The following is a 23413-nucleotide window of genomic DNA, read 5'->3' as shown; positions in this document are numbered from 1 at the left end:
TTGACCGTATTTTCAGGAAAATGATTTGGAAAAAGAACTCCAAGCAGACGCTACGAAGGACCTCGCAATACAAAAGGCGAAGGCCTCCGGCTTATCAAGTCTCGGTCTCCTGAACTTCAACGCGCTCTCAACTTACGTCACCTGTGATAGTCCACCCCCGATACAGATGTCTCCTGAGGAAATGGAGCAACTTGAACAATGTAAAATACACGGACTACCAAAAAAAGTCGAAGGGAACTACGTGCCTAAAGATCTGAGGTAACTTTGATTATTGTCTTCCTTGTCTGCCTTTACAATCTTCTTACAGTAACAGCCTGTGAATGTCTCACTGCTGGGCTAAGGCCTCCTCTCCCTTTTTGAGGAGAAGGTTTTGGAGCTTGTTCCACCACGCTGCTCGGGTTGGTGGAATACACATGTGGCAAAATTTCAGTGAAATCAGACACATGCAGGTTTCCTCACGATGTTTTCCTTCACCGTCAAGCACGAGATGAATTATAATAACAAATTATGCACATGAAAATTAAGTGGTGCGTGCCCGGGTTTGAACCCACGATCATCGGTTAAGATTCACGCGATCTTACCACTGGGCCATCTCGACAATCTGCTTAATCATAACCAAATATAAAGTATATATAGTCATAGCGTGCAAAGTCGGTCGAATATGGTCGGTCCCTTCCATATTTGAATATTTTTAATCATACGAATGTTTGCCAGGCACGGCTGGTGGCGCATCACGGAGGAGGAGCAGCTGCGCGGCGTGCTGGACGCGCTGCACCCGCGCGGCGCGCGCGAGCGGGAGCTGCACGCCGCCTTCGCGCACCACCTGCCCACCCTGCACAGCAAGGTCGGCCGCCTGCACACCATACATGCGTTTACTCGGAACTTGCTATGCGACTCACACTAAACTAGATAATATTAATCATTTATGAATTAACAGACTCATAAAAGGAGACGGATAAAATAAATATAAAACGACATAAATAAGCATTAAATATATCATCAATAATATTGTGATTATTTTAACTGAAATGTTTATTATATGATCCTCCAGCTGTACGTAGACAAGGGGGATCCGTCGAGCCAGCTGTCGGGGACTCCGGCTGAACGTCTGCTGGCACAGAGCGGAGGCTACCCCGCGCCGGACGAACCCAACTCGTTCTGCGCGATCACGGCCAGACGGGTCGACATGCAACTTTTGTCGATGGTAAATTCATATAGTTGTGCTATTTATTGAAATACTTGTTAACTCCAATTGAAGAAGTAGATACAAACAAACCTATTAACATATTCCTCGCGATTTGCTTATAGCTCTGCTATACTCTATCACTACAAATAGTTCTTGATTAATTGAAATATATATTTATCAACTTTAATTTCACTTCAAAGCTTACATCACAACTACGCCGACATTTAAAAACGTCATTTTTTCGCGTTATTATAATATTTTCTCAAGATCTCGACCAGTGATCGTCAAAGTCGCTGTGACTTTACTCTCTCGCGGTTGAAATGGGCTATTTTAAAACGCGTGATTTGACTGCCTCGTTGATCTAGTGGCTTGAGGTAAGGCCCCAGATCCGGAGGTCCTGGTTTTAATCCCCAGGTCAGGCCAATAAAAAGTTATTAGATTTTTCTGTCAGAAAATTCTCAGTAGTAGCCCGGAATCTGGAAGTGTATTCACTCCCGTGCCTCAGAAAGCACGTAAAGCCCTTGGTCCTGCGCCTGAACTCTTTCCGTTCGTGTCGGATTCCCGTCCCATCGGATTATGATTCCCTTACTGGAAATAAGAGAGTGCACCTGTGTTTGCGCACACACTTGTGCACTATAATATCTCCTGCGGAGTTGGCTAATCCCTCTTGAGATCGGCCGCCGTGGCCGAAATCGGTCTGGAGGACATTATTATTAAAACACGTGACGTTAAGGTGACGTGACAATCGGCATAAACCGGTGTCACCGATGGCGAGTAAAGGCTGCGTGCGTGCAGGTGGAGGCGCTGGAGGAGCGCGTGTCGGCGGCGTCCATGCAGGTGAAGGGCTGGCGCGCCGTGCGCCTGGCGCTGCCCGCCGCCGCCTCGGGCGCCGAGATCGTGGCGCGCGCGAGGCACAAGCTGGCCGCGCTCGAGGCGCACGTGGAGCGCCGCTACCTCAAGCCGCCGCTCGTGCACAGGTGCGGGCTATCAATAAAAAAATACTAATAAAAAATCTTAATTTATTATGCCTTATAATAAAACACAGCAGTTAGTATTTTGAAAACAATAACATTGTATTCTTGTCAACATATTCTGTTGTACATGCGCGAGAGGAAATTTCGATATTAAAGCAATGTTTTTTTTAGCACGACGGAGGCCACGCTGGGTGCGGTGTTGCAAGCGGAGCACGGGAATGCGTCAGCGACCTCTCCGCACTCGGAGACGGCCAGTGAAGCCAAAAGTGCGTATACGTGTACAAAATATAACATTATAACTTACTTACAATCAGAATCGTTGAATAAATATTATGAGTTGCAGACTATTTTCGATAGTAAGTCTGTTCCGATAGATAGTTTTGTCATAAAATATATTCCATTAAAATCATTTGTACTTTTTTTTACAATAACTGTACAATTTTATTTTTTTCTTTTTATCTATGAAAAATATATCTTGTATTTATTATATATATATATACTTATAGATAAGACAGTAATAGAATCTATTTTGACAGACGATAATAAGGGCATAGCTCGTGGGCTGGCCACGTGGCGCGAGGCGGTGGCGCGCTGCAACACGTCGGCCCAGCTCGCCATGCTGCTACAGGCGCTGGAAGCCGCCATCGCCTGGGACAAGAGTATCATGAAGGCGGTAAGTTAGTGGCACTGCGGGTCACCGCATTTAGGAAATTAAATTTAGGAACTTACAATTTTAGTTTAATGGGAAATTTATGTGTTTCAACAGTTGAAACTTTTTGACTGAATAGTGACTAACTATATATAAGTAAGATTTTTCTTTTTTACAGTTTAAATTATAAATATGTGTCTTGTTCGCAGAATTGTCAATTCTGTTTGTCTGGCGACAATGAAGGTCAGCTGTTGCTGTGCGACGGTTGCGATAAAGGCTACCACACTTACTGTTTCAAACCGAGGATGGAGAAAATACCGGAAGGAGACTGGTGAGTCAATTTGTTAGGCTTTGCTTGATTTTATTATTGAATTTGAATTGGCTTTATGAGAGTAAAAACTAAGTAGAATAATAATAGAAAGATACATAAAAATCGGTTGTGTGTAGTTCCCGAAAAAATTTTTCGTGTGCAAACATTAAGGAGGGGAAAGCCTGTTAGATACAAAATTTCGTCCAGAGAGTAATCCGGCTCGAAGGACCAGGGAGAGTGTACCGTGTGTGCGCAGGTACTGCTGGGAGTGCGTGAACAAGGCGCGCGGCGTGGCCCGCGAGCGCGTGTGCATCGTGTGCGGCGGCGCGGCGCGCGGCCGGGCGCTGCCCTGCGCGCTGTGCGCGCGCGCCTTCCACCTCGACTGCCACTACCCGCCGCTGCACAAGGTACCACCCGCCGCGCACTAGCTTTTTTATAGAATAGGAAGGCGGACGAGCATATGGGCCACCTGATGGTAGGTGGTCACCGACGCCCATAGACATTGGCATTGTAGGAAATGTTAACCATCGCTTACATCACCAATGCGCCACCAACCTTGGGAACTAAGATGTTATGTCCCTTGTGCCTGTAATTACACTGGCTCACTCACCCTTCAAACCGGAACACAACAATATCAAGTACTGTTGTTTTGCGATATAATATCTGATGAGTGGGTGGTACCTACCCAGACGAGCTTGAACAAAGCTCTATACCAGTAAATACCTACCTACTGTAGATCTGCAACTATGATACCGGATGGTAAACGGTCGGGTCACATCCGCTGGAAATTACAACATGTAGTATATTTATCTTTCTTTCTGCTTTCAATGCCAAAGTATGCCTTGGCGGAAAATACTTCTCCAATAGCCAACCGGCAGTAATTTCTTAGATTATTTTCTGAACTTAATTCTTCTATATTTGCTTATTCTAGACTCCGCGTGGGAAATGGTATTGCTCGCAGTGCATTTCCCGGGCGCCGCCTAAAAAGCCTCGTAAAACAAAACGCGATAGCAAAACTAAGGACACGAGTGCGAATATCGACCTCGACGCTTCTATGGTTCCCAGGTGAGTGATGGTCAAAGGCATCTTTTAAGGAGGACAAATCATTTTTTTTATTAACAATTACACACACATATATATATATATATATATCTCAACATATATTTATCTCTTGATTGATTATATTCAGTTATTCAATTTTAGCGTAATTAATCAAAGATTTTTGTTAGGCACAGTGCAAAGACTTGACATAAGACTTTTTACGCCCATAAAAACTCAGGACTAGGGCATTTATGTTAATGTATACGTATATCAACCGCAGTCCCGCGGCGTCCCACGCCTCTACATCCACCACGGCGGAAGAGTGCCCAGCCAGCGCGCCCACGCCGGAGAAGGAGCCCGACAAGCCGGAGGAGCCCACAGCGGACCCCACACTCCTGCCGGCAGAGCCCATGCAGACAGAGCCGGAGAATGGGCTCAACCATCATACTGGTGAGTTATATTTGCTATAGTAATCGCAAACATAAACTACATTTATTTCTTTAGCCAATGCCAGAAGGGAGTAAAGATAAATAAACAACTATGACCTTGATGACGGGCCGGTTGGCGTATTTGGTAAATAATTGCCTTTCACGCCGAAGGTTGTGGGTTGGATTCCCACCCAGGACAGACATTTGTGTACATGTTTGTTTGTCTTGAGTCTGGGTGTAATAATCTATATAAGTATGTATTTACAAAAGAAAAGTAGTATATGTAGTATATCAGTTGTCTGGTTTCAATTGTACAAGTTCTACTTAGTTTGGGATCTGATGGCCGTCTGTAAAAAGATTTGACTTGGTATAATTGGTCAATATCTAAAATATTAATTTATGGTATTATAAATATAAAATAATTAATCTACACTTTGTAGTGTATAATATTAGAGAGATGTCAGAAAACCGCATGAAATATGTAAAAATTATTATTTGTTCTCTCATTGGAAAGGCGCTATAAATTATTGAAACAAAGAAGTTATTCTTGTAAGTCAAATAATTTCATAATAATATACGTAACACCTTGATTAGCAGTATCAGAGCTCAGTGAGGAGGGTTCGCCGGAGAAGCACAGGCCGCCACAGCTGGTGGCCGGAAACGGAGCCCTACAGCACGACCTCGTCGATGTAGTGGATGGACACGGTTGGTTAAATTTTTTCGTCGTACCAATTCGAGGTCATTTCATTTTATTTTTTTTTTACTTTGAGTTTTGGCCTCAGTCTAGTTCATATTTGTAATCATTCTCCTGTTGAATTCCTAAATCAAGTTGCAAAAGAAAATTTCTTAGTAGTAAAATATGATCTTTTATCGGTCCGATAATTTGAACTTAATTAACATCTGCGGGCTAACAATCTTACAATTAGACCAACGACGCCATTTCCACACAGATAACATATTACCGTAACAACCTGTGATGTCCCACTGCTGGGCTAAAGGCCTCCTCTCCTCTTTTTGAGGAGAAGGTTTGGAGCTTATTCCACCACGCTGCTCCAATGCAGTTTGGTGGAATACACATGTGGCAGAATTTCAGTGAAATTAGACACATGCAGGTTTCCTCACGATGTTTTCCTTCACCGTATACCACGAGATGAATTATAATCACAAATTAAGCACATGAAAATTCAGTGGTGCTTCAAGCGTTCTTACCACTGGGCCATCTCAGCTCTACTAGATAACATATACCAATAATTAATACTATTTGCTACTTAGAGATTGATTTTGACGATTTGTTCCAGTCGAAGAACGCGAATCCGAAAATCTTCCGCTCCTGTCTCGTGCCAAGAAAGAGAAAAATAGTGCCAAAAAACTGCTAACTAAGGACATGCAATTTTGCAAGTACGTATATTATTATTACTATTCGTATTATGGCGGAACTACAATTGGTTTGCGTTTACCTTTATTGTCTAAGTATGACAATTTGTAAAAGGAACTTCGACAAGCTGAATCCGTACATATTTTTAAGAGTCGTTTGCATAATTATTATCTATCAATATAACTATAGCATGTTGTATTATTATATGTATATGGTTATTTATTTCTCATATAAGTATATGTATGTATGTATAAGCATATATGTATATATATGTATGTAGATTGGTATATTGCATATTTGTATTAATCTCAATAAATTTTAAGTATAAGTTGTTCGCACACTTTATAAACATTTCTTTTTACAGAGGTTGCCTGGAAGAGATCACTATAAGTGATCAGGCCGCCTTTGCATAATATATGTTTTACTTGCTATTATATGTTACTAAATGTTTGTAAAGTGTGTGCAATAAATATTAATAAATAAATAAGGAACTTTTTGATTACAACTGTCAGTTTGTCACGCATTCACGTTTTAACTATTCAAATACTGGTGGTAGGGCTTTGTGCAAGCTCGTCTGGGTAGGTACCACCCACTCATCAGATATTCTACCGCAAAACAGCAGTACTTGGTATTGTTGTGTTGCGGGTTGAAGGGTGAGTGAGCCAGTGTAATTGCAGGCACAAGGGACATAACATCTTAAGGTTGATGGCGCATTGGCTATGTAAGCGATGGTTGCAATTTCTTACAATGCCAATGTCTAAGGGCGTTTGGTGACCACTTACCGTCAGGTAGCCCATATGCTCGTCCGCCGTCAAATTTACACGCTGTCAGGAGTACTGTAAAGACTTTTAGTATACATAGCGCCTGAAATGATACCTGAACTTCCGACGAATAAGAACATTAGTTGTCCCTTAAAAATAAGAATTGCTACTATTAATAGATAAAAAAAATATTGAAATTTTCACAACAAAAATAACTTTTCCTTATTTAAACTTTTTAAGGAACTTACTCTGCGATATGGAGTGTCACGAGCACGCGTGGCCTTTCCTCGTGCCGGTCAACACGAAGCAGTTCCCGCAGTACAAGAAGGTGATCAAATGCCCCATGGACCTCTCCACCATCAAGCGGAAACTTCATGACTCTATGTAAATTTTTAATTGCTAAGCTTAACTAACTACACATTGTATTACAAACTTGTATAATATATGCGCAGTTAAGCCCATTTGTAGAGTTAAGTAGCCATATTTTGTATTTGTTTCATAAACCAATTAATAGTTCAAGGCTTGTAAATAATCAATGTATACAATTTAAGGTAGAAATATTCTATAAACTGACCATTATGCTAGAATGATTTCGTATTTTAAATTAAAATATAATTTGTATAACTATAGAAGCTTTTACACGATAATTTCTTTATGTAAATTATAAACAAAAATACAATAGCTGATACGCGATTATTGTACGATTGATATTATAATTAATTTTTAAATTTTTTAGATATAAATGCAAGGAAGAGTTTGCGTCAGATGTGCGTCTCATATTCAGTAATTGCGAAGTGTTCAACGAAGACGACAGTCCCGTTGGTCGAGCGGGACACTACATGAGGCAGTTCTTTGAGGAGCGCTGGGCCCATGCCTGACGTCCCAAAGAGGTGGACCGTGGACCGGCACCGAGTGAACAGTGAAATAACAATGGCGACATTATAAAGTGATGTTTGGTTTTATTTGACTTTTCAATAATTCCTTATATCCTGTGGCAATTAAATAGTGATTTAGACAACCGATGGAGTAAAATACCTTTTATAAATTAAAGGACATGTTGAATATGACTGAAAATAAATCTAAAACGAAGTTATTAGTGAAATTATTTTTCTGTACAAATATTGGTTAATGGAAGTTTGTAGTACGAGCTATTTCGTAAAGGCTTTGATTGATCGCTGAATGTGTTTGATGGAATAATTTATTTATAAACTGTTTTGTTGATCTCGATAATTATTAGGATCGCATCACGCTTGCTAAATAGATTAATGATCCGACTCAGTATAAGACAATAACATATGAACATGACATTATTAAGACTTGATTTTATGAAGAAATATTTTTAATCGATGAATGATAATTACCTTGTTTGTCAATAAACGCAATAATTGTATAATGTATTTATTTTAAAAGGATATTTGAACATGAATAATGTTTTCCAATATACGACTTAACGAAAACATTCCTAATTAAATTGAACTCTCCGACCATATTAATAGGTCACAAAATCGGATAGGACGAAATGTATATTGCGAATCTCATGTATAAATGTGATTTTATTGTAAACAAGGCGACGCACACACCTATGAGTGAACATGTATTTAATTTAGACTGTAAATATTATGAGGTATAAAAGTATTAAGGCTAATGTATAAGTATAGCGAAATTAGATTGTCGATGTCATTTAATGAATATTATTTTTTTAATTTGTGTAGCAACGAAGCAGTATTCAACCTCTTCTGCATTTCTTCAATTCGATACTGAATTTGGCCAGTTATAGCGTTTGTAAATGTCTACTTGAATGTAAATTATTGTGTATTTCAAATTATTTGTAGACGTGTACTGTATGTATGAGTAGGACCGTTTTATTGTAAACTATAGGTTTGGACCAGGGTATTTCTAGGGCAAGTTAATTGTGACTAAATTGGAATCATAATACGCAATATTCCATATTAAAAGAGTATATATGTACAATTATTTTACGTTATAACATGTATGACCCTGGCCTAAACCGAATTCACTTTGTTGAATAGTATAGAATGTGAGTAAGTGTAGATTAGGCCTAAATTCGTGAAACGGTAACTCTGATTATTGAAGGGATATTTTTTTAATTTTCGAATAACATTGTCATTACAAAAACAAAATGTTTTAATTTTTTTTATATGATTTTGGTATTCAGATTTAGCCAAGGTATACTTATCTATAATAATCATTTATAAAAACCAGTGATTCGAAATACTGCTAAACTTTCAGATTTGTAAAAAAACTATTGATTTTACTTGATTTTATAATAAAATTAATTTATTTCAAGGAATTCATAAGTATTTTAGTACTTATATTGGCTTGATTTTAAACAGAAACAAGTCATCAATTGTCCAATAACATTTATAAAAACATAATAACAATGAGCAATAATTTGTAAAATAGCTTTACAACAAAAAATTTAACTCATTGTCAATATATCTCCAGCGACAGTTAGATGTCGCTAGTGTTTATGTGAATTATAAATTCTGGACTTGTGCACAAAGTCTATATCCTTAATATATAAAAGGATTCACTTCATAGTTTAATTTTACTAGTTTAAAGTCATTCCTACGGCACAAATTGTGTTTTTCTACTTGAGTATTTTAAAGTATTACATGTTTTACTTAATGCAGCTTTTAATTTTAAAAGATATTTAATCTGTGGTGTCACAGATACTGTACGAAATAGACAGGACTCTTAATAAATTATTATATCTAGTTTTTTAGTCTTTTAAATCTGCCAAGATATGTTATTTGAACCTCAGCTCTACTGCCAGTACATAAGGTCGATGTTTGAACGCTAAACATATTTTGGTAGTTACTCGCGAGGCGTGTATGAGAAATTATAGTTTTATGTTGTGTGAATTGGTTGATTTTAACTATAAAATGGATATATAAATTATATATACGAGTAAATAAATAATTTTTGAAGCACTCTGTTTCTGACTTTATTTCATCATCTAAAATATCACTACCCCTTCGTTACGCCCAGATTTTAATATAATTGCAGTTTCATAATAATATTCAATTTTTACTTCCATTATGTCATGTCTTATTATACGTGACGTTAGTAGAATATTTTGTGCTCAGCTAGCATGCCAAAAATTTAAGGAAAATCACCAAAAAGATTATCTGTTCAAACTTTACTCTGTTTAGAAAGGCGTGGCCAAAAAAACATTGATCGTGGGTTCAAACCCAGGCAAGTACCACTGAATTTTCATTGACGGTGAAGGAAAACATTGTGAGGAAACCTGTATATATCTAATTTAATTTAAATTCTGCCACATGTGTATTCCACCAACCCGCATTGGAGCAGCGCGGTGGAATAAGCTCAAACCTTCTCCTGAAAAGGGAGAGGAGGCCTTAGCCCAGCAGTGGGACATTAACAGGCTGTTATTGTATTGTTAAACCAAATTCGTAAATGTGTTTTTAAATATTTGAAAATCATTGACAGGATCACAAATTAAAAGGTTTAACGAGTTTATTAGTTGTCAAAGACAATGCTGTCTTCTTCTTTTGAATGTCAAATCAATAATGACAGCGCGAAATAAGTGTCAACTAATAGTCTTAAAATACGTTATTTAACAAAGCTTATATGTTTTAGCTTAGATAATATGTACATTGATAAATCGCAAATGGGTTGCCTACGTCACGGGCTAACGCTGTTAATTAAATTCACTTTTTTGATCCACTTTCCCTTATTGATGAAAATCGAACATTACTTGAGAGAATTTTACACAAGGAAGTGGAAAAATATAGGTTGTCTACTTACTCTTTAGGCGTTGTTAATATAACCTCATCGGTTATTTAATTGATTTATTTATGAAAACAAAGGTTACTTTATTCCCTAATTAACAGTATTTGGTTGCCATGAATTCTAAATCGATAATGAGGCTATAATTATTGTTAATATGTAAAACTACGTCAACGTCGCTGTAACTACCTAACCCGGCTTTGATAGGAAGTTGTGACAGTGCACTACTACAAACGCAACAACGTCTCAGAGCTAATTTGGCTGTATTATCTATTCTGTATTCCCTATTGTGTTGTTGTTGTATATATATATATACATATATACCTTATATACCTATAATTGAGACCTTCAACTAGTTTACGTGCACAGAACGTGTCTTACGTGTATTTATGTCTCCCATAGGTTACCAGTTGCTGAATGAACCAGAGAGATTCGTCCATACTCAAATATATGACGGTAGAACTCACAGAGAACACAGATTGCAGTTTTTTATGTGAGCGCGTAAAATATCGACCGGTCGGTTCGGATATTGATGAGAAGTGATGAGGAAGTTCACTGTTCAACACATGTGGCGCTGTAATCGCGCGCCTAAGCAATAGGAATGTTTCTATTGTTTCCTCTATTATGAATGAAGAAGGTACTCAAACTCATTCCCAAAAATAAACACTAGATAAAACTTGTTTCTAAATATTGTGTTGTCTTATAAATAAAAATAAATTAATTATTATTGTAGTAATAGTATAACATTTTAGTATAAATTCTGATAAAAAATTAGAAATTTATTCCGGTTTAAAAAGGCGGCTAAAACAAGTCATTAATATTAAAATATATCATAAATAATAAATTCGCATAAATTTTAATAAGACATAAAAGTGAAACACCAATAAAAAAGAAACAATTTTAATATTATAAAAAAAAAATCCTTTGAGGAAACATTGTTCAGGATTGAACTTCTAGTTGTGCTTTGGCCATCTTCGCTTTCATCCTGCGGTGACTACGTTTCTTGTTCAGCGAGATACTGCCCATTAATTTTCCTGACTTCTGCAAAGCGACGATCTTTGCTGACTTACTCTGTAAACAAATTTTAAAAGATTACATATTTTGATAAATCAAAAATGACAACTAACTAACTAATTACTGGTGATAGGGCTTAGTGCTAGCCCGTCTGGGTAGGTACTAGCCACTCATCAAAAAATTCTACCGCAAAACAGCAGTACTTGTACTTGTTATTGTCGTATTCCGGTTTGAAGGATGAGTGAGTGTGATTACAGGCACAAGGGACATAACATTCCCAAGGTTGGGGGCGCATTAGTGATGTAAGCGACGGTTAACATTTCTTACATGCCAATGTCTATGGGCGTTGATGACCACTTACCATCAGGTGGCCCATACGCTCGTCCGCCAACCTGTACTATAAAAAAAAAACTAATCGCCTGTATTATTAATAATAACTAACAGTATGAGCACGTATTAGTTTCCGTGTCAGTGTTGAGTTTGTCTCTAATTGGTACATATATCAGTCAGGTTACTAAAATATGCTACTAAATTCAAAAGTGTTTAACATATGTATTGTATGCGTTTTCAAATAAATAGCCTGTAAACGGGTCACCCCTGGGCTGATGCCTCTTCTCCTTTAGAGAAGGTCTTTGCTTATTACACCACGCTGCTCCAATGTTTCCCCACAATGTTTTCCTTCACCGCCGAGCACGAGATGAATTATAAAACCTCGTATGAATACACTAAAAAAATAATTGATTAATATTGAGTACGATTACTGCCTGACATTTGAATTGGCCAGGGGGAAGAGGGGCCAGACAAAGTGCAATCGACAATTGTCAAAGCGAACAGCTTTGGCAAAGGCGTACAAATGAATGTACGCAATGCCAAAGATTGGCCAGGGGAAGGGGCACCAGACAACGTGCAATCGACAATTGTCAAAGCGAGAACAGCTTTGGCAAAGGCATACAAATGTATGTACACAATGCGAGTCGAGATGGCACATTGGAGCTTAACACGTGAATTTTAGGGGTCCAAACACGGGTAAACACCTCCGAGTTATCCTGTGTTTTGTGTTAATAATTTATTTCTTACTCGACAGAGTTCGAAAATCTGCATGTGTTGGATTAGCAACATCATCTACATCAACAACAGCATCCTCTTGACATAAACTTTAAACTTTTTCCTCAAACGGAGAGGAGATTTTTCCACAACACTGAGACAATAACAGGCTCATCCTGTCCTTATTTTTCATCGTATGAGACACATTTATGTAACATGTTTCTCATACGACGCCCGATTACTAAGTAAGTGTGAGGGAAGGGGACAGGTGTAGCCTACGCCATCGTCTCTTTCTCTTAAATCGCAAATATTAGTAGTTTTTGCGTGAAAGAGTAAAAAAAATCCATCAATTCTCACAGATTTTTGCGTATATAACGTTAGAAGTATCGTTTGTTACCTTCGCCTCGGTTTTAGTTATTTTGCTGTTCTGCTGCGTCGTGTAAAGAACGTTTATTCTGCGGTTTTCCAGCATGGAGTGGTGTTTGGAGAGCGCCAGCTACGGAGCAGAACACTGTATCAATACTTATTACTATTTCAATATATATATATATCGAGAACGGGTTTTTTGCGAGTTTATGTATAAGCGGAATGTAATGGTAGCTTCTAATTTAACAATCAATAATTAAGTGTAATGCTTCTGTGTTGAATAAAGGATTTTGAAATCCTCCAACCTTATTTCAGATGGGCATCGTATAGATACAAAATAAAAGGGATATATATTATATGTATATATATAATAACTACAGAAATATTGATATCTCAATGTTTCCACGGCGTGCGCTCGTGAATAATAAAGTTGCACGAAAATAATGTACGGCTGAATTAGTTTTTTGAATGAGGCATTACAAAAAAAAAACATTTATTAATATAGTTAAGAGATGATATAATCCAGACAACAGCGTTGTTTAAAAAAAAAGACGCGCGCTAATTTAAAATCGCCATTTTTTTGGTTGAGAGAAAGGTAAAATAATTAATTAATTATTGGCGCGACTTGTGATTTGTGGATTTTCAAGAGTAATTGTGTGAGTTATTTACATTAATTTGTATGATTTGGTGTTCTATTTTTAAAAAGCCCAACGCGAAGTTTTTATAAAAACAGTTTCACTTCTAGATGCTAAATATGTATACATATATATGTTACCTCAAAGCTGGGTTCGTTCTTCAGCTCCACATAAGCAATCGAACTCTTCTTCCCCTCAGCGGGCTTCGGTATCCTCACGTCTACTATGTGTTCCCTGATCTCGTAGAAATGATGAGTTAGCTGTACGAAGGAAAATACTATTAATTTACTGGATTTTTAGTAATAATCGTTCGCTTCGAGATAACTGTTACCTCCCGCCGCGATTCCCCGCTCCGCACCCCGAATCAGACCCGCTAAGTAACACATTTCAAATATGTACTTTTTTCAAATATGTACTTTTTATTATGAAAATGTGTAGTCTCTTATTTATGTCTAATTCTTATTATATAATGTCTATCTAAGTAGGTTCTAAACTCATTAAAAATATTTTTAGAAAATACTTTATATACTATAATTAATATTAACAAAACATTTTTTTTTTTAAATTAATGTATATGAAATAAATAAATTTTAATAATACTGTTTTCTTCTAGTGTCCATATCCTATTTGATATTTATATCATTACAAGCTTCCCGCGACTTCGCCCGCGTGTTAAGCAGGTGTTAGATAACCGACATCCATTTATGTACCTTTAGACAAAATGTATGGAAAATTTTCTGATGATTGGTTGTATATGTACATGTGAAAGCAAAACAAACAAACACTCTCGTATTAATATTATAATTGTAGTTAGATATTGATATAATAAACAAATGAACAACTTACTTTTTCTCTATCAATATCTAGCGGCAAGTTTCCAACAAACACAACGTATCGTTTAGGGCCCTTTGTCTTCTTCGATTCCACCTTTTCTACTTTAACAATGGGTTTATCATTATTATCTGTGGCTCCTTTTATATCTTTTTTATCTGCATCTACATTTACCTCAACCTTTGGCTTTTTATTCTTTTTCCTTTTCTTCTTTTTCTCTACCTTTGATGAGGTAGATTCAGATAGGATCGACATTTTAAGCATATTATACAGTATTCTTATTTTTCTCAGCTCTGAGTCTGTCAGTTTTATTATGTCTTTGACAATAGCTTGTATCCTGCTGTGAATTACTTCTGGTAGAAGAACTTCAGACGTCCCTTTCAGATTGTCTCTTAGTTGTTGACGGATTCTACCTAAAATGGAAACAAAAAAAAAATATATTTATTTAAAATATCCCAAAAATAATTACTAACAGAGGTGAATATGCACCCTCCTCAAAATAATGTAACGGTATCTATATACTTATAAAATAGTATAATTATTATATATATATTTGTATAACACACTCGCCCATTATGTCATGCAAGTATCTTAATGCAAGGTTGTCTGGACGAGATCACTACTCGAGTGATAAGACCGCCCTTTGGATGCATCATTTTACAGTCTACATGTTTATGTTTTATGTTTATATAGCATGACTATTCTGAAGCTTTTGTTTTTCTTTTTTAGCAGTATTTGTCTTTTTTTTCCTTGTGAGCGTGCAATAAAGTTGTTTAATAATAATAATGATTATTATTAACAAATACACTTTTAGTTATATGGCAATGAATTTACCTTTCTGATTATTTGTCATGGCAACCCCGAGGAACTTTTTTACCAAGTCCTCATTTTTCAACACTGGATACTTCTCAGCTAACTCTTCTGATATAACATTCTGTTCATTCACCTTAATCGAAAATTAAAAAATGTAAATACATATTTATGTTATTTTTAATGACAATAATTTTTTTTAAGTAATTCTTTACCCTATGAATTAGCACTGTAAAAATTATAATAAGTATAAATAGTACAGTAACAGCCTGAGAATGAAGCACTGCTGAGCTAAGGCCTCCTCTCTCTTTTTGAGGAGATTATTATGAGATAAGATTATAAATAATATTGAGAGATCTTATTCCACCAAGCTGCTCCAATGCAGGTTGGTGGAATACACATGTGACAGAATTTCAGTGAAATTAGACACATGCAGGTTTCTGCACGTTGTTTTCCTTCACCGTATAGCACAAGATGAATTATAATTCACACATTATTTGAAAAATTCAGTGGTGCTTTCCTGGGTTTAAATCCACGATCATTGGTTAAGATTCTCTGCAGGCCATCTCGGCAGATAATAGATATAGTATGTGTGATACATAGATTTAATAATCTACCTTAGAAAATGTGTGTATTCATAGCATATGATAATCAAATATTATTGCACATATAGCATTAAAATACTTAATTGACATTAATATGATACTTATTGACAAAAAAAACACTGAATAATCAAAAACAATTTCCATACATAACTTTGGTTGGAGTCTTCAATTTTATTATCCTTTTCACTTTTAGTAATGACATTGTCTTCACTATTCTTGTTAAGAGGCTCTGTTTTGACAATCTTTGCTTTGTTTTTCTTTTGTCTCCTTTTTTTTTTCTTTATGTCAGGCTTTACAGGGCTTACCTCACTGTAATAAAGATTTTTTTTTAATATAGTAATTATTAAATAATATGTTTTAGTTTTTGAACTCATATGAAAATATCAAGTTTTTTACAAATATCTTTACAAGTGCAATATATAACATACATTTTATAATTTAGTTTTCACCAAAATCATAAAAGATCTTTATAATAATATCCTGAAAATTTTTCACACATGGCCATCTGATCCCAAACTAAGCAGAGTTTGTACTTTGGAAACCAGACAACTGATATACTACATATACTATTTTTCTTACGTACGTACGTAAAAACATACTTATTTTTTGTTTTTTTTTTATAGAATAGGAAGGTGGACGAGCATATGGGCCACCTGATGGTAAGTGGTCACCAAGGGTCATAGACATTGTAAGAAATGTTAACCATTGCTTACATCACCAATGCGCCACCAACCGTGGGACCTAATATGTTATGTCCCTTGTGCCTGTACACTGGCCCACTCACCCTTCAAACCGGAACACAACAATACCAAGTACTGCTGTTTTGCAGTAGAATATCTAATGAGTAGGTGGTACCTACCCAGACGAGCTTGCACAAGGCTCTACCACCAGTAAACTTATATAGATAATTACACCCAGACTCAGGATGAACAGACATGTTATCATGCACACAAATATCTGTCCTGGGTGGGAATCGAACCCACAACCTTCGCGTGAAAGTCAAGCATCCACCAACCATGTCAACCTGCTTGTCGTCTTTAGAAGGATCCAAAGAATTACATCTCAGTCTAAAGTATAGGCAATTAAAAAAGTAAAATCATCATTTATTAAACTTATTTTGTCTCAAAAATATTACAAGAGCCTTTCTTATATACATTGATTAGTGGATGTTTAGTTACATGAATTTCTTTCTTTCTGGTGTCATTAATTTGACATTCGAAAGAAGAAAACAGAACTATTGTTAAACAGATGATCAGGTCAGATCCTTTTTAAGTAAGGCCATTAGAGGTTTAAAGCCTTGAATACATAAAGTATTTTTGTTATATCATAATGTATAAGCAACAAAAAGTAATCGAAAAGTTTCAATGGCAATTTCATTTATTATATATATTCTATTGTAATTTTATTCTAGTTCGTCTAGTAATCATAGCAAAAACAAATTATAAAGCATTATTTAATAAATAAAAAGGGAAGTACTGATCACATTATACGAGTGGAACACAGTGGGTATTATATTTATTTCTTTACACAGATAGTAGTGTACTAAAACTAAATATATTTTCAGACACAAAAATCGTGGAATTCCAATTAAAAGATAGAAAATTCTACTAAAAGAATAAATTATTAAGTTTGGTTACATCAAATTTGTAGTTACATTGTCGTCAAAATTATCAAAATACGGTATTAATATAAATATAAAAAATATACATGCAATAAACTGTAAAATTGCAGTTTTATATACAATTTTTGTTATTACATCAACCTAATAAATTACAATGTTTCTGTACCTTAGCTTCGCCATGAGGGTTTTGAGGTTATATAATGCGGCTAAGAAGTATATATCTTAATTGGTTTATCTAAACTCAATTAAATATAAATTTATAAATAAAAAATATATATATTATTAAAAAAACTGTAGCACGATTTCACACCGAAAATACTAAAACCTTAAGCTAAATAAATATATATTGCCTTATTTTGATAAATGACAATATTTGAAATGTCAGATTTGATTTGATATGTGTAATAAGTAAAAGAAGTTGTCACCTTGCCTCATGAAAAAATTCCTTTTTGCCAAAATTTCGTGATAAGGTAATATTAAACAATGTATTATAAAATATATATGAGACCAAAACTTTTTTTAGTATTTTTTATGCCCACTTATTTAAATTTAAAAGCTCTTTAGCAACTGTCCTTCTTTTAATTGAATTCTATGAAGTCACGTCTCCACTGTGCAGTGTAGAGGTAAGGAAGAGTACATTTGTGTCTAAAAAGTGTCAATCCAAATCCCAACTCCATATATATGACATTTAAATGGCGCTGCTAATAATCGGTAAAGCTTAACAGAATTATCGAGCCACCAATTTTCAATTTAATCATTTATCAAATTTATAAATTCCAATTTATCAAACTATATACTTGTATTTATATTATAGTTTTTATTTATAGTTTTCGGTATCAATTTTCAGGTAAAAACTTATATGAGATAGTTATCCTTACCTCTACATTCTATAAAGCAGTATAATAATTACTGGCTAAACAAAGGGAAGGCGAGCGAGGTGTTGGTGACCCTAAATATGGACCAGTGAGGGAAAACGTACCGTGGTGTGTGGCGAAAATTCCGCACCCATGCCACCCCCATGACGGAGACGCTGTCACCGGAGCTCCTCCCGCTCCAGATTGGGGAACTTTTTCCCCACCTAGGCACGTTCCTTCAAAAATGGCTCTTCATTAAAAAAAACTGTGGCTCCACCACAAGTCACGGTGCGAGTGATAAAGATCAATTGAGGGCCAGAACCAAGCCCCGATGCTGTGGACGGGCTGTAGGGCGTGTTCTGCGCGGTGCCGTGGAAGATTTAGGTTCGGGGACGGGGAGGTAGGAGGTTTCGGGGACTGTAAACCAGTGTCTTTCGAGCGAGCAGTTCCCGAAGCCGTGGAAGGAGGGTAAGTTGGTCCTGCTACCGCAGGAGGGGCGTTCGTTGGACTCTCCTTCTGCATACAGGCCAATTGTGCTCAACGAGACGGGTACTCTTCGAGAAGATTATCGCTGCCCGTCTTATGCAGCACCTCGAAGAGCTGTGGCGGGTCGATCAACCATCGTTGCCCTTGACGCCCTGAAAACACGGAAGCGTTGGCCTGTGGGGACATGGTCTTGGCGGTATAGCTGGACGTAGCAAATGTCTTTAACCGTCTTCCCTTAGACTATAGAGCACTCCGATACCACGGGGAACCTTCCTATCTCAGAAGGTTGTTGGGGGCATCACTTCACTGAGAGAGAGGCGATGGGCGACTTGTCCGGTATCGTGTAGGCTATCGTGTAGTCTATCCTTCCCGTAATGGTGGTGGTTGCGAAATTTTTAGGAGGCGGCCTGCCTGGTCGACATTGAAACCTCGCTCACGGTGGACCGGATAAGAATTTCGTTTGAGATTAAAATCCTGTAATTAGATCCTGTAATAGGAAAAAAAACCCAAAAATTGTTACTTTATTTCAGCCTTGTCATTGTTTACATGGACGTACCGTACGACAACCGATATTTGTTCTTCGTGTGCAGTATGTGGAGTTCAATCTAGAACAATTGAACAATATTTGGATTATTTCAATTCCAAGACAATAGTTTATTTTATTCTTTCTACTAATAATTGTATTATTAAATGTATGCAAACCATCTTTCAAAAGCTATTTTTGGGTGGGGTTGAGTTATAACGCCCGGCGTCATAACGCGGGCGCAGGTTCATTGAAATTGGCGAAGCCGGCCTGCCGCTGGCGCCCCTAACGCTGCTGCGTCCGTGTGCAACGCACACCCTATAGTGCACATAGGTAAAGACGCTGATTATAATGAGCCCTATTTGTCACTTTTAGAAATATAATTTCGTATATAGTACCTTCCATATATATCTACTTTAGCACCTTCTAACATTAGCTATCCATAAACTAAATACAGACATATTAGGTATATAAAGTTATTCTTATGAAGTCTCAGACAAAAATAATAGATAGTAAATATTTTCTAACCAGAATAAATAGTATAACTCCATTGAGTATATTTCGTGATGGCTCCCTAGGCAAGAGACGATTTGAAATAGATAAAAACATTGATTGAATAAAACTCACAATGAAATGATTAATCTTAAAATATTTTATCCCCTTTACTCTCGCATACTCAAGTTGACTTTGATTACTAGTTCCTACTCATTTCTTAGTGAAAAGTTAAAAAAATACTATATTTATATTCGAAAAAATAAATTGGAATCAATTTCGATATTTTTATTTTGCTAATTATAGGTATTTGTCTTATCTTGTTACAAATAAATAAAATTAGAGTCGGATTTCCCTATAGGCTGAATAGGTTAGGCCTAAGGTTGCGAAAAATGGGGAAATTTTAGTAGTCGCACCCACTGTGAAGTCACTCAAAAAGCATTTTGCTATTTTTTACCCAATTTAATTTTTTATTAATTTATTTTTATAATATAATTTATATTTTATAAAAACGACTATACATAGCATAAGTATCATAAATTGTTTATTTTATAGTTATTTATAGTTCACTATTATAAATCATAAAAATATTCGAGCTTTACAGGGAATTGGGGGCAGCAATCACTTAAGGACCTGTGGCAGCCATCATATAAAATCCGTACCTGCTTAAAATGACATTGAAAACTTATAACACTTGATAAGATAAGCTGATGAATGAAGTCCTCAAAACCAAATCACTGCTACAACAATCTCAAGAACTATCCAAATGCGCATGAGATAAAAGGAGATAAAGTTCACACATTGCTCAAACAACCGTACGCTCTCTAATTTCTCACTCTCATAGTCAAATGGGACGGCAATTCGACACGACTTAAGGGAGATGAACAAAAGGGAGGGAGACTTAAGGAAAAACGGCTTTACATGATTTATTTATTTATAGAATAGGAAGGCGGACGAGCATATGGGCCACCTGATGGTAAGTGGTTACTAACACCATAGACATTGGCATTGTAAAAAATGTTAACCATCGCCTACATCGCCAATGCGCCACCAACCTTGGGAACTAAGAAGTTATGTCCCTTGTGGCTGTAATTACACTGGCTCACTCACCCTACAAACCGGAACATAACAATATCAAGTACTGCTGTTTTGCGGTAGAATATCTGATGAGTGGGTGATTGATACCTACCCAGACGAGCTTGCACAAAGCTCTACCACTAGTAAAGGTGTAGTTACTATCTTACCTTCACATGCAAAATAGGACACGTTCATCTAATTTAAAATACCCAGACAAGAAAATTTTATATAAGTTTATAGATATTTAAATTATTTTGAAAGTTACTAGAATATTTAAAGATAAGACCATAAATGAGACCCATATATATATACATGTATATACATAAGTATTAGGTAAGTTTTCTTTGTTTCAAAAATTAAGTGGTAACTTCGTTGGCTTTTGTTTTTTTTTTGTCGTTATTGTGAGACTTATTTTGTTATCAAATGTTTATGTGTTATATTATGCTGTATGTTTACCAAGTAAATAAAAAAATAAATAAAAAAATCACTCAAAAAAGGTTTGTAGTTAAACCTTTCACATAGTGACAATTTCAGGGGTTATATAGTAGATTTTTAATAGACTGTGTGATCAGCGTATGATCAGCGTAGTCGGTCCGGGCATCATTCAAACGAATGCTACTATAACTGACACACAAAATCTTTGTATGAATGGTTTGTAAATATTCGAAATGTGTACAGAAAAGTTCGCGATTGCATATACATATGTTATATAGAATATAGACCGTATTTACATATGAAAAAACGGTGTTTAATTATTTATTTGTTACATAGTATTAATCTCTATCAACATAAATAACAGTAACAGTAACAACCTGTTAATGTCCCACTGCTGGGCTAAGGCCTTCTCTCCCTTTTGAGGAGAAGGTTTGGAGCTTATTCCACCACGCTGCTCCAATGCGGGTTGGTAGAATACACATGTGGCAGAATTTCAATGAAATTAGACACATGCAGGTTTCCTCACGATGTTTTCCTCTACCGTCAAGGACGAGATGAATTATAAACACAAATAAAAATAAAGCACATGAAAATTCAGTGGTGCTTGCCCGGGTTTGAATCCACGATCATCGGTAAAGATAATATAATAATAATAATATCCTAGGACATTTTTCACACACGGCCATCTGAAAGATGCACGCGTTCTAACTACTTGGCCATCTCGGCTATCAGTAATAAATATATGTATCAAATTTTAACGTTCAGTTTTTAACGTTTAGTTAATTTTAACTGTTAGAATAAATGTACGTATTAATACGTATAAATTTGCCGTTTACGCTTTACATTGGAGCCGAATAGTTATGGTCCAGTAGTTAGAAAACTTGAATTTAAACCAATGGTCGTAGGTCCAACACATGCAAGCACCACTGAATTTTCAAGTGAAATAAATAAAACAATATGTGTTCATAATTCATCTCGTGCTCGGTGGTGAAGGAAAACATCGTGAGGAAACCTGCATGTGTTTAATTTTATTGAAATTCTGCCACATGTGTATCCACCAAGCGCGCATTGAAGTCGCGTGGTGGAATAAGCAGAATGGAGGTCTAAGGCCAGCACTGGAATATTAACGGAACGGGAAGCCGCGGGAGATAAGTAGTTTTTAAATAATTTTAATTTTTTTAACATCTATTGTAGAGCAGGCTGTGACGCTTATACTTTATTTTTTGTTTTTGCCTCGAAAATATTACTTGATATTTTACAATAAACTTCGCTAACAACATAAGTTACATATGCTAACATCTACTATACTATTTTTTAATATAAAACAAGACATACACGTCACTAAGTATATTCATTTTTGTAAACCACATTATGCATTAATGCAGTGAATATAGAAATAGTACAATAATATATCCCTTTAGTAGATTTTGCTACCAATGCACCAAACGAACTGCGAGCAAATCAATTTACACCGCCCTTTTTAAAACACTTAACCCTACTTTAAATTATATTTTATTTGACTACCCGTCCTGTTGATTTTCTTACATTTTAATAAAAATAGTCAAATTAAAAACCATATTTATGTAAATCATACCTTTCTTAAAATAACATAGCTTACACATATTTTTTTCTGACAGAAATCACTTGTACGAGAAAAATCACATTTAGTATTATTGTTATCTACTGTTAGGACGTGAAATAACATGTTGAATATCGGTTACTTTTTTTTTTTATATCCATTTGACATCAGCGAGTAAAATGAATGAGTTTACAAGAAGGTTTATAATAGTATTTATAATATATAAAATACCACTTCAAATAAAAATAAAAAACATCAGCTTTTCGTTATATCAATAGGTCCGTTATATTGCAATTTGAAGCAATTTTTCGTTTTGAATGTAAGTTATAACTAGTTCCATGTGTTCATTCGCAGCATTAATTTCTAGAATTAGATTATTATATATGTTAAGTCCATGCTAAACCTGATTTGTACATAGAAAGTCGTCGCTTAGGGGTCGCGTTCTAAAACTTCTCAGAGATTATTAATTTTAATTATATCTACTGCTTTACTCGAATACCTTTGGCCATTATTCACATTATTTGTTATAATATATAATATATA

General features: G+C 36.0%; 2 protein-coding genes across 19 annotated transcripts in view; one reads left to right on the top strand and one right to left on the bottom strand.

Annotated features, from left to right (window-relative positions):
- The window catches only part of LOC126779047 (bromodomain adjacent to zinc finger domain protein 2B-like), a 108332-nt gene extending 98649 nt beyond the window's left edge, over positions 1-9683 (top strand). For 17 of the 18 annotated variants that reach the window (XM_050502798.1, XM_050502810.1, XM_050502809.1 and 14 more), the window contains 14 exons: positions 17-258; positions 715-844; positions 1052-1204; positions 1982-2163; positions 2332-2426; positions 2697-2833; positions 3019-3140; positions 3376-3526; positions 4051-4184; positions 4441-4610; positions 5183-5293; positions 5887-5986; positions 6965-7108; positions 7461-9683. In XM_050502798.1, the coding sequence (XP_050358755.1) occupies positions 17-258; positions 715-844; positions 1052-1204; positions 1982-2163; positions 2332-2426; positions 2697-2833; positions 3019-3140; positions 3376-3526; positions 4051-4184; positions 4441-4610; positions 5183-5293; positions 5887-5986; positions 6965-7108; positions 7461-7602 (2013 nt within the window). In that variant the 3' untranslated portion in view covers positions 7603-9683. The remainder of the gene's footprint in view (positions 1-16; positions 259-714; positions 845-1051; positions 1205-1981; positions 2164-2331; positions 2427-2696; positions 2834-3018; positions 3141-3375; positions 3527-4050; positions 4185-4440; positions 4611-5182; positions 5294-5886; positions 5987-6964; positions 7109-7460) is intronic. The other variant, XM_050502800.1, reaches the window with a different exon arrangement.
- A 1699-nt stretch (positions 9684-11382) lies between these two features.
- LOC126779112 (nucleolin-like) lies at positions 11383-17783 on the bottom strand. Its single transcript, XM_050502955.1, has 7 exons — positions 17591-17783; positions 15950-16112; positions 15223-15334; positions 14404-14801; positions 13698-13817; positions 12954-13052; positions 11383-11569 (listed from the first exon to the last, which is right to left on the bottom strand). Exons 1-7 carry the CDS (start codon positions 17602-17604, stop codon positions 11438-11440), a joined length of 1038 nt encoding a protein of 345 aa, XP_050358912.1. The 5' UTR covers positions 17605-17783; the 3' UTR covers positions 11383-11437.
- Positions 17784-23413: the final 5630 nt, after the last annotated feature.

The sequence above is a fragment of the Nymphalis io genome, chromosome 28 (assembly GCF_905147045.1).
Source record: "Nymphalis io chromosome 28, ilAglIoxx1.1, whole genome shotgun sequence".
Classification (NCBI taxonomy): Eukaryota; Metazoa; Arthropoda; class Insecta; order Lepidoptera; family Nymphalidae; genus Nymphalis; species Nymphalis io.
The sequence above is the reverse complement of the archived record's forward strand: the minus strand, read 5'-3'. Positions and strand labels throughout refer to the sequence as shown.